The sequence below is a fragment of the Protomyctophum bolini genome (assembly GCF_963924005.1).
Source record: "Protomyctophum bolini genome assembly, chromosome: 8".
In the NCBI taxonomy this organism is placed as follows: domain Eukaryota; kingdom Metazoa; phylum Chordata; class Actinopteri; order Myctophiformes; family Myctophidae; genus Protomyctophum; species Protomyctophum bolini.
Window position 1 is genome coordinate 27,794,987 of NC_137869.1, and position 12,086 is coordinate 27,807,072.

The 12,086-nt window shown below is 43.4% G+C and overlaps 2 protein-coding genes across 2 annotated transcripts; one reads left to right on the forward strand and one right to left on the reverse strand.

Moving 5' to 3' along the window:
* Positions 1-307: 307 nt before the first annotated feature.
* On the reverse strand, positions 308-2,347 carry fam78bb (family with sequence similarity 78 member Bb; the record flags this gene model as incomplete). The annotated part of the gene is made up of 2 exons (XM_080769704.1): positions 308-830; positions 2,085-2,347. The coding sequence occupies 2 exons, from the start codon at positions 2,345-2,347 to the stop codon at positions 308-310; spliced, it is 786 nt and encodes a 261-aa protein (XP_080625830.1).
* Positions 2,348-4,924: 2,577 nt separating this feature from the next.
* rex1bd (required for excision 1-B domain containing) lies at positions 4,925-12,071 on the forward strand. The gene is made up of 5 exons (XM_080770268.1): positions 4,925-5,069; positions 5,541-5,623; positions 6,552-6,756; positions 10,374-10,462; positions 11,609-12,071. The coding sequence occupies exons 1-5, from the start codon at positions 5,067-5,069 to the stop codon at positions 11,679-11,681; spliced, it is 453 nt and encodes a 150-aa protein (XP_080626394.1). The 5' UTR covers positions 4,925-5,066; the 3' UTR covers positions 11,682-12,071.
* Positions 12,072-12,086: the final 15 nt, after the last annotated feature.

Below are 12,086 nucleotides of genomic sequence, written 5' to 3' on the forward strand. Positions count from 1 at the left end.
AAGTTTTAGCCCCAGCTTCATGCTAAAAACGTCGATAATATATTTGTGCCATCGACAGGGTCGGTACAAGTTCAGCAAACTGTTTGTATGAATTTTGTCTGTCTGCTCTCTGGTGCATGTCTGTCTGTTCCCCTGTGGTCCATAATTATTTTGTCCTATTCTAAATGGCTCTTTGGGCAGTCCGGACCATATCTCCATATATCCCAGTCCTACTCTGAAACCATACAGCATGTAAACAAATGGACCTGTACGGGTCCACCTGCTTACAGACTGAAATGAACACAAGCTATTCTACACTGACTACGGACTATTTGGGTGGTATGACAACCAGCGGTGAGCCTCTCCGCGGCCTCCACATCAGAACCTGGGCGTCGTTGGCATTGGGTCTCCCCATGGCGTTGGGAGGGACGGGCTCCATGCGCGTCAGCACCCGGGGCTGGTCCTGGTGAACGCGGCCTATCAGCCGAGCCCTGGAACCCAGAGGCATGGACGGATCCACCACCACGTCCACCCTCATCCTCCACTTGATGGTGTGGAGCAGGATCTTCTCCCTGGACGCCGTGTTGAGCGCCACCAGCCACGTGGTGAAGCTCTGGTCCCTCTTGATGCCCGTCAGCAGCGGTGTGTTGGACTCGCTGACCGGCACCGCCCAGGTGACGCTGGGGTAGAAGTTGTCGTTCATGCTCACGGTGAAGCGCGACGGCTTGGAGGTGGGGCCCACGATGGTCACCGTCTCGGTGGTGTTTCCGTACCAGGGGTAGCTCACACCGTCCGAGTCGCTGATGGCCCTCACCAGGCCCTCCCGCAGCTCCGGCAGCTCCCAGCTGGACCTGAGAGACAGGATGAACACAGGGGAGTGAAGGCACCTTTCTTTTTCTTTCTTTTTTTTGCCATGTCTTGAACACGACTTGAATTGGAAACAGAGACGTTTCATTTCAAATATTTAAAGGGTGACATGAATTTTGGCTAGTGGGCATGGTATTGGTACCTTGTAAATGTTTGCAGTTATCTGAAGATTAACATGTAATGAGAAGCAACGTTCAGTGTGTTTCCAAGATCCTGTTCCAAATCCAGGCTTATGTTGCACACAGGATGGGGGGGGGGGGGGGGGGGGGGGGGGGGATACTGTATATGACAGTTCAGCGTGTCAGCAGTTATCATCATCATCTCTTATTGTCATCCGGTGCCTCCTATCCATCTGTCTTGTTGTTGCTGATGCCCCCCCCATTCCAAGCCTCCCTCACATCCCAGACCCAGCAGGATTAAACCCCCCTCACATATATATCACCTCCTGACTCGAACACCCCCGTCCCCTAGGCTGCCTCCAGGCATCCTGTGTGTGTTTATTTGAATGTTTGTGCTCTCATGCCTGCTTACAAATTACTTTGTGTGTGTGTGTGTGTGTGTGTGTGTGTGTGTGTGTGTGTGTGTGTGTGTGTGTGTGTGTGTGTGTGTGTGTGTGTGTGTGTGTGTGCGTGCGTGCGTGCGTGCGTGTTCGCGCACTTGTGCATGTTTTCTAATATGTACAGTCACAGACAAGCGTTAATGTTTGGTATTGAGTGTGTGAGCATGAATGGCAGAGTGTGTGAGTGGATGCATGTCTAGCTACCGGTATATAGGCATGTCAATCATGTCAGTGCAGTGTACATGTTCCTCACAGAGCTGTATAGCTGCGACTATAGGGCACAGAGAGCAGCAACACTGTCATCTGTTTGGGTTCTGCTAATAGCAGCCTTTCTAGGTGTCAAAGTCACAGGAACAGAATTTGATGGTGGGCGTTTGATTGAAGCCATTCTGACAGCATACTGGCTGGCTGGCTTGATGCTATAGACTGTAAACATCAGGCATGCACACACACACTGACACAACACACAACACACATACGACACGTGCATGGCTGCAACCACGCACACGCGCGCACACACACACACACACACACACACACACACACACACACACACACACACACACACACACACACACACTGCACATGGAGAGAGATACTTACACATGAATTTACAACTGTAGCAGCACATACTACATCAGTGAGATATAGTTACAGATATTTATGTATTTAAACTTACATTCCAACGTCTCCATAGGTGTTGTAGAATTCCATGTGAGTGCACGCCTGGATCCAGCCCACCACCCAGGTCTCGTTACGGGCAATAGGAGGCATGATAAGCCGGGCTGAAGCCTTGAAATAGGGGGTCTTGTATCTAAGCACTATGGGCGAGTTCTCTTCAATGATTGTCGGGCAGTGGTCTATGGTGGCGGATAGATCACACACAACAATGTTTTCTCGTTTAATGCGCGACTTGCAGGCTATGCTGTGAATGCAGCCCATGGTTGTATACAGGTAAAAGGTAGTGGTCAGGTCAGGATAGTGGCCAAGTGGAACAACTAATATACCTATAGAGAACACTGCTGACTTGGACTAAAGTAGGCTAGTATAGCAAACATATCTAAGGCATAAGTGAGATCGACCTCAGCAGGCCCTGCCCTGATTATAGTTCACAATCACAACGATCGATTTGTTAGGATTGATGAGGACATATATTGGCTGGATGTCCTCGGATCTCATATAGTACACCCTGTCCGTTTCAGCGGGACACTGCCCTCTTCCCTAAACCGGGCTCCAAACGGGTCCAGCGGGCTCCTGTCCGCCGCGCCTCTGTTTGAATCCACGTGTCTGTTTGTTGCTGTCCTGTAACCTTTGATCCTCTTCTTTCTGCCCCGAGATGTCATGTCACAGACCGTTGGACACCGGCGAACAGCGGGGCGCCGTGAGGGGGACCTATAAGTGGTCGGACTCGGGCGGTGCTGCGGCACTTACATGCGGAGCACCGGAGCGGTGGAGAAGCTGGTGGTGCTGGAGGTGGAGGAGGTGGTAGTGGTGGTGGTGGTGGTGTGGCAGACAGTCTGTGCAGGACTCAACGGTCAAGCCTCTCCACGGGAGGTAAACATGTCGACGACAAGCCAATATGAGATGCATCTGTGATGAAAAACAGCTTCCTCTTGCAGGGTTGCAGGACACCGGCGATTCCTTAACGATCATCGGAACGAAGGCAATGGCTATAGCCTAATGATGACTGGCACTACATGGCGCCTGCACGGCTTAATCGATCATTTAAAAAATACGCCAGCACGGCTTACAAATCATAAGAAAACAATATTGACATGCAGTAATCTAGTGGTGTGTAGACAGTAGGCTATAGCATCATGCTGTCGGTAGCGCGGCATCCTCTTTTAATAATAGCTGTATGGGAGTGTCGCTGTTCAGTGTCCGTGGTGCTGAAGATGTTGAATAGACCAATGAACGGCAGAGGGCACTTACAGCGTGCGTCCTGGACGTAAAGCTATGGAGACAAGCCGCAGCCGTCAGGCTAGATTAGAATGATGTTTTACTACCACTACTATCTGATCTATATGGACATGACATATAGGCCTATGGCTAGACTCATCTGACACAGAGTTCAACACTTACATTCATACAAATGACATAATGTTTGTTACCTTATTAACCCTAGAACACTAAACATATTTTTGTTACACCATCACCAAACACGGGTATAAAATAAAATATTCCATAAAAAAATATTTCTCATCAAAATATATTGCAGTACAGCAATACGTGGCAACTGGAGCTTTACTCTTCTTTAATATTTCGTCATGACTTTTTACTATATGCCTATAGTTCTTATGCCAAAGTAGCCTACAAATGACTAATTGTATACACTCGTACATTATATCAGAGGTTATAACAGTGTTGGGTATACTATACAAACAGTTCTGAAAGCCATATCTTTGAAACCATCTAAGGAATTTACTCGAGTAGGCTACCTGTTGATTAAATTAAGTAGGCCTAGATAAGGATCTGAGGAGACAGTGACACTATGAAACTGTAGACTAGATACGTTCTTTATGTGCTTTTTTGTTTGTTCTCGGAGACCGCAGGCGTTTAGTGAGAATATTTTCTTTTCGCAGATAAGTAAGCCATGGGACCGAGGCTAAGTGAGAATAGGATCGTCTCTCCTTCTGTATGCACTTCTTTGGCCACCTGCATTTTGGGTAGGCTACAATTCACTCTGCATCCCTGATATCAATCAACCAAGAACACACATACGGTATGCAGATATGCTTAGGTTCAACTCAACAGAAAGCAACACCCGCCCCACATGTTAGAAGGTGCAGACAGACACTCCTGGCCGACGTCATGATTGACAGGAGGACGTCTCGTCACTGAAGATGAACCGTCTGGACTTCCAACTTAAATTTGCTTCAACAAAATCTAAGAGTTTTTCTTACAGACTCTATTGCAAGGTCCAATTTGTTTCTCAATCAACTATGAGTCATTTAGCTGGGGAGTGGCCGAGTGGAGACCATAAGGACCTCACATCTGCTCTAGACAGGTCCCCGGACCACACTTTGAGAACCACTGGCTACCACAGCTTGGTCGGCAGTGGCAATAAATGTCTTGCAGATTTAGAATAAGGTTCTCATGAACTGTATGATGAACTGCAGACTGATTTAATGCAGGAAGTTGATTAACGCGTCGCAATCCAATCATTGCTAATCATTGCAAATGTATCGAAATGGATTTTATTTTGAAAACCCACCACGGGCTGTGAGTGATGTGTTGTGTTCCGGGGTGGGAGGGGCCAGAGACAGTGTTGCCATGTCGGCTTATTATAAGCGATGTTACGACAATTTAGAAGGTTTCAAACATATTACATTTCTTTTTCAAGAGTTTTTGAAAATAGCGGATATACAAACTCACAGACAGTGCGTCGCGATATTGAGCTAGTATACATATTTTCAAATGTGTTCCGTGTGCTCAAAATGAGCAAAGTGCTAATTTTGGTATCGTTTACCTGGTTGCTTATTTCTCTCAGAACATACGGCAACACTGACCAGACAGTGCATGCATGAATTGGCATACAGTGATAAAGCATTAAACTGGCTCTCTCAGCATCACAACAATTTGTCAGTAGGCTATCGTAAACTGATGGTAAAACAAACGTCGCCGTACTTGAAACTCAATAACAATATTCACAAACACCACTATGGTACGTATTTGTAGCCTATCTTACTTCCTAGTTTACGTTATCTACTCCTGTCTTAATTCCCAGACATGTGCTAAAGCTAAAGCATGTGGCTAACTTGTTCATGTACTGTAAACTAAAAGTACAGCTTTACCTTTTCTGTGTCGAACTAAAATGTGTGTTTTCTTTTGCTGAGTCCCAAGATTAGAATGAATTAATTGTCTCGTAACGTTATAGCATTTTATAGCATTAGACCAACTGTCATAGATGTTTTATTTTTATATCAAAAGTTAGACTAATTTTGCAAATTTTTGGTTCATAATGTCATGTATGTCAGTGTTAAGTGTGTATACTACTTGAGCTCTTGAGTTAACTAACTTGAAGTTGCTAACTGGAGAGCTCAAGTAAATAACTATATATATTTTTTCTTCTTCACCACTCCTGGATATGGAATATGGATTATCTTCATTATTATTCTCATCTTCATCACATTAGGTACCTACAGACTTTAAAGCCCTGATCCAGAGGTTTTATGCCCTGCAAGCTGAGCGAGTTGAAACCTACAGTCTCTTTGAGGAGTAAGTGACCCAAAGCTCTAAATGATGAACTCATTATAATTTAGCGTACTGCATGCATTCTGAGATTTGTGAACAATGTTCCATTCCAATTCACATATCATTGCTGTCGGGCACCTCTTATCTCCATATTTTAACTATTTCTAAATGAACACCCGTCCCTACTTCATCATACAAATTCACACAGTATCCAAAATAGCAGATACCGGTAGCTTGAAACCACAACATGTTATGAGCTTGTCGATCTGCAATCTTTGCTATTTTTCTTTATTTGATTCCTAAAAGGTTTTTGACATGAGGTTTCCACCCGACAGAGACAATATACACTTTTCATACTAATTACTGCTGTAAGGGTGCAACAGTTTATTAAACTAATAATAAAAAATGAAAATAATGTAATAACGTATTCTATTTGGGGAATGACAGAAAATAGCAGATCTGCAAGCTCACAGTGTACTGTTTAATTATTGTTGCCTGACACCTACTCTACAAGCTACAACATAGTATAAAGTTGTATGGCGTACGTGGTCAATCAGACTAATTGATTTACTCAATCTATTCGTTCATGTCTATTTGTTGATATATTTAAAATATAAGAAACTGCATCTCGATTATTCAATTCATTGAAAAAGGAACCGGTAGAATAATCGCGAAGAAAAATAATCGATAGTTACAGCCCTACGTTTAGCCTTTTTAATAACTCATGAAAAGGATTATGAGTAATCCTATTATTTGATAAAGACGCTAAAAACAACAGCCAAGCCACGCACATCTAGTCTGCACACCAAATTATAACGTTATTATTTGGACACATTCATCCTTTTGGCTTGATGGTGTGCAGAGTCTCTTTTCCAATCTCCCCAGAAATGATAACTGGTGTTTTTGCCACGGTCTGTTGTCGTTAATGTGATGACTTTTAACTTTCCTCCAGAGGACATGAGGCCTACTTGAGGACGAGCCCCCACTATGACTTTGACCACTACAGACAGCTGGTGCACGAGATAACGCAGGCCTTCTGTGGCATCTCCAAAGAAGTGCTGGAGATCAAAGACAAACTGCACCAGGACTTTGACAGGCCAGCCCTCTCTGAGCACATTGACAAACTACAGAGCAAAGAGAAGCAGAAGCTTGAGCTGGTAGGAAGAACATTGATATTGACTGGTTTTTGTGTCTTTGTTTTGTTTTCATTTAATGTTCAGACATTATGAGGGAGATCAATGAATAATGTTAAAAGCTTTCACATTTGGTACAGGGCATGCCCAGCATCTGCTTCTCAAAGTGTGAGACCCAAAAGTGGAACAGGGTTGCAAGTAACCTAAAGTACTCTATCTATCCATAAATGCAGTGTGTGTGCACGCCTGCCTGTCGCATGCATGCGTGTCATATAGGGTGTGTTATGCCGGTCGGATCAGTGCTTGTCCAGAACCCCAAATCCAAGTATCTCTCCATCTGTCTGTCTGTGTACATTTTATGCCTATACATGGAGATCCCTGATGTCATCACTGCGACATTACAGTACAGATGTCATAGAGCTATGATAATGGGTACTGCACCAAATACTCGTGTTCTGACAACGGGTACAACAGGTTGTGCATAACCGGAGAGGTATGCGTTCCTGACAGGCATCATTCCCAAGTCCCAATGGACATCAACCTAGTAATTTTAATGTTAGTGATGAAATGTGATGTTATTCAATGTACTATCATCACAGTTAGTGCAAAATGTACAGTATGTCCCTGTGTGAAAATGGTTAATCCTTCCAAGTCGCCCATGCCACCCAGTCCATTGCAATTAACACTGGTATTTTACTTCCACCTCAACCAACTTTCTACTGTATAGTGTCAGTGAGTAATATTACTTCTGGAGAACTGAACTGTATCTGATGTTGGCTAACAGTAACTGTAATTTTGGCATTTTTACACTTTATTTCTCAGATAGTGTAGAGAGAGAAGGAAAGGAAACCAAGGTCAGAGACATGCACTCACAGCATATGGTCTGTGCACCAATAGACTGAGCCACTAGCCACACATCCTTATCATTTAACCCATTGATGCCTGAGGCCGAATCTGGGAACGCCTTCTAGGGCCTGACCTAAGGTTTCTGAAAACCTTCAAATTCTGATGATTTTTTTTTATCGTTATGTTGCTACATGTATAGCAATAGCTGATGAGACACAGAGAGCACGGCCGGCATCAAGGGTAGAACAACGTATACGTTGCACCAGGCGTCAATGGGTTAAGAACCACCATCTCACATAAGATAGCCATTGGTGAAACATTACATAGGCTATGTTGAAGAGCTCAGACACCTGTCCTGTTTTACAGTTGACATTGCTTGTAAATATAAATAGTGGTCAGCATTCTGCTGACTTCTACAGTCTGGCGGTAGATAGATATCCACTAAATGAGGTTTAACCATTTAAACCCTTTCAAACATTTTTGCACCCTTTATTGTTTTTACCATAAAATGAGAACGAGATTCTTTCTTTTTTTCCCAGACACACAGAACACGTGTGTGGACAATATCAAGTTAAGAAATACACTCAACAGTAACACAGCTTTTCTAAATGATGCATGGCCATTTTATTTAAAAGAAATCCAGCTACTAGATGGCCTGTCAAAAAAAGGATGTGGAGTCTGCATCAACTTCTTCTCCTTCTTCCAGGCGTAGGGCCTGGCAGGGATCACGATACATGTTTATATTTAAATTGTCACCAGTTTATATTGATATATATCGATATACGATATATCGTTACATGTCTACTACCTACACTGGCTCCAAACATCCATAGAGAATTCAAGAATGTGAACTAAGTTCCATACAAAGACCTTATAACCCAGATGCCAAGACGGAACTCTTCACTAGCATCAGTCAGCACAGCAGTCAGCAGCCAAGGAGAAATACTTCTGACAGTTCTGACATCACTTTCAGAGCGCGCAAAGGTTACGGATGACACCAAACGCTGTGGAGACTCCCAAGAGCCAAAGAACAAAGGAGGCAGAAATTGTAAAGAAAATAACATACGTCATCAACAATCAGATGTTCAATCCACTCACGTGAGAACGGGGCCACAATTCTGCATCTGCAGATTTGGTGAATGCCTGTGAATGGTGGCGGTCTGACCATTTCCCTCCATGAGCTGCCAATGGATGTCTTGATCGCAGCCAAGAACTGTAGTCAGCCTTTTCCCCGTGGGCGAGGGATGGATCTGGCTCAGACAGAGGAGCTGGGAAACGTGTCCACTTGTGACTGACGACCTCCACCTTCTTGTCTTCATCCAAGTACAGGTTCTTAACAACTGCACCCTCTTCCTCATAGGCCTTCTTAGATTTGAGTGCCATCTATTCTAAAGTGATTTTTTTTCACTGTCTTTTTCTTGCTGCAGCCAGTGCCTACAATCCTTTTTTTTTTTTTTACCCAGATTTGTGCTCTTGGAGTCATCACAGTGTTTGGTGTCAACCATAGGTTCTGTCCGCTCTGAAAGTGCTGTCAGAAGAACTGGAAGAACTTGCAACAAGTATTTCTCCTTGTCACTCTATTGTCACTGTTGTTGTTTCCTACTGACTTATCCCGCCCAACACTCCCTGCTGACAGGTGCCGCCCCAGTCCCTAGGGTTATGTGGAATGACAATTATCAGTGTAGTTCTGTGCATCTGGGAAGCATTTATTGACCGCCTACCTACACACAACGAGGCAGAACAAAAAAGTATACCATGTCAGGTTTAACCCATTTTCTTGAGTTCTTGGCCTGTGGATCCCTCACTATTAACATAAAAAAGCAGGCAGAGATGGAACCTTGGGTTTATTTGTCCACGTGACAAACGATGGCAACATGAGTGGTACCCAACATCTTTTGTATATGCTATTCTACAAATTTCATTGTAGAGTTATTGTTAACAGTAACACCACCAATGTTAATATCTGGTATACTTACTCGAGTCAACCACAAGGAGGCAGAATTCTTGTAGAAAAGACAAAAAAAAGTATATTTCAGTGGTGGAAGTTTGTAGTAAAAATGTCAGTGAAATGTTTAGAGTACTCCAGAGTCCAGATAATAATGTATGGTTCAAGGTCATTCTAATATATTTGATTTATACACCACTAGAATACAAAGTATTTTAACAGTCAAGTTTATTTTATTATTATTGTGCAGCTCAGGGTATCATTTAGCTAAATCCCGTATCGAATCCTCACATAATATTATGGGAATTAACGCTGCGATGCTTTTACAAGTAACGCCATGTCAAGTCAGCGATTTGTGACCAGCAGTATCTATTACGCCCTCTTTTCATGGTCAGCCTGTTTGAGTCAGACTGGTGCTAAAATGTTATGACTCTGGCTAGGCTCAAACCGCATGTCCTATGAGTGAGAATATCATGCCCGAGAGCATTCTCTTCTCACTCTTAAAACTAGATTTATACTTCGTTATTTTACTTGGTTGGCTGTTTCCACGCATAGAAAATAGCCGATCTACATGCTAGCATGTATGTAGCATCGCAACACGTTGTGGGCTTGTAGATCAGTTGAGTTTGACGCACAACACTGTCGTGCCGCGGAGTATAAAGGAAGGAAGCGTAACCCTTTTCAATTATGTATTCTTAACAATAACAATAAAAATATATACATTTCTGGCAAATCTCTTGCAGCATTGCAATGGAGCCGGTGTAATCCATCCCAGCGTCCTCTTTCTCCAAGTCCAACATACATTGATGAATGGTTTACATATGTCCGATGTGATGTGCCTCGTCCACAGACGGCCAAGCTGCAGCTGGCCAGGCAGAGGGCCCAGGATCACCCAGAAGACGAGGGCTGTCAGGAGAAGATTCAAGAGATCAAGCACGAGTAAGAACAGCTTTTACAGCTCCTCCTTTTACTACTTTAACTCCCCGTTGACCCCTACCTACACGATCTCTGTCACTGGGACGCTGCCAGTGCCTGCTGGCATAACTATATAGGCTATATGAGAACATTTGGGTGTTACACTTAAAATGCTTTACTTTAACTTTTGTGGTTTCTCAGAGCTGCAATCCAGAAATGCTTTAGTGAATATACAAAAAACAGTAGTTTTTTTTAATGGTAAGTCAATATAACTAGCACCTTCTGCATCTGCAGTGGTTGGACGTGATCTCCCTGCTTTTCCTATTTTTATTTTGATCGTGCTTGGTGTTTGCTAGTGGTAACACTCATGGCGATATGGCCTGCTGCAGCTCAAAGCACAATAACTCAGCCCAAGCCCAAGCGGGCGTTCTGTCTTAAGCTCACTGGTAGAACTTTTGTCTGCCGCACGGGAGACCTGGGTTCAAATCCTGGAAAGGAAATTAATCCTATGGATTGCAGCTTTAACACCGAGGACTTTAGTGTGCTGCTTGGGTTTCTGCACAAAATAAAGCCTTGTTTAGGAAGCTCTCTAGACTGTCCTAGCTTCCAAGAGAAAGAATAAATTGCACCACAGAGTTGATATGGTGTTTTACACGTCTTGGTAAGGCAGTTCACAACCCCATCTTTCCATATATATCGTCTCTGTAGGGTGGAAACCTCATATGTCCAAAGCAGTTACTTTTCAGGATTCATATTAATAACAAAATATAAATAAAGGGAAGCTCTGCACACTCAGATCTGTGTATGTATCTATGTATGTATTTTGCAAGCATAATAGGATTTATATTCATAAATTCACAATAGTAGCTCTACAAGGTCAACACTTCTCACTTCGTGCAGCTTTTTTAGTTTGTGGATCTGCTACGTACAATGCTTTTGTGTAGTATGATCAAATAAATAGGACGTTAATTTATGAAAAAACACAATAAGTTAGAATATGGACATAGGAGGTTTCTGTCCGACTGTGACGATATCTTTTAGTTTTGAAACATAAACAGACAGATGAGTGACATCCACAGTCTCAAATGCATATTTACAGAACAGTGTATTTTAAATTACTAAACCTTAGTTCTGTTTTCTGTACCCCCCCCCCTCTCTCTCTTTCTCTAGCATCATAAGGAACAAGGAGTCACTGAGTGAGATCATGCAGGACTTTAAGTACGACTCCGAGGAGTGTGATTGACAGGCGATTCCCAGGAGGACCCTTGGCAGCTCCTTCAGACCACCAGGCAGGGATTGATCGGGCGGTACTGATTGATCGACTGCTGAGGACAGCTCCCACCTTGGACTCATCGGTTGCACTTATTGATCCCCCGCCTGGCTGGCCCCGCCTATCTTCCTCAATACCGCAGTCTCAACCCTATAACCCAGGGAGGGCATCTCGGATGCAAGGTGTGTGCGACTGTGTGTGTGTGTGCGCGTGGCATGCAGTACCTCGTGGCTCAGCGAAACGTTATGTTTCTTGTGTTGTAGTAGCCTATATATTTGTAAATATTATGAAATATTACATCAAATGTAATTTGAAAGAATTCTCTGAAGTTCAGTTGATTTTTTACATGTCTGGTAATTGTTTGTTATTAAACAATAA

Excerpts from the sequence above, each read along its gene's own strand:
- rex1bd (XM_080770268.1), top strand. Across the intron at positions 6,757-10,373 it reads AGAAGCAGAAGCTTGAGCTG|ACGGCCAAGCTGCAGCTGGC; the intron begins GTAGGAAGAACA and ends CCTCGTCCACAG. Across the intron at positions 10,463-11,608 it reads ATTCAAGAGATCAAGCACGA|CATCATAAGGAACAAGGAGT; the intron begins GTAAGAACAGCT and ends CTCTTTCTCTAG.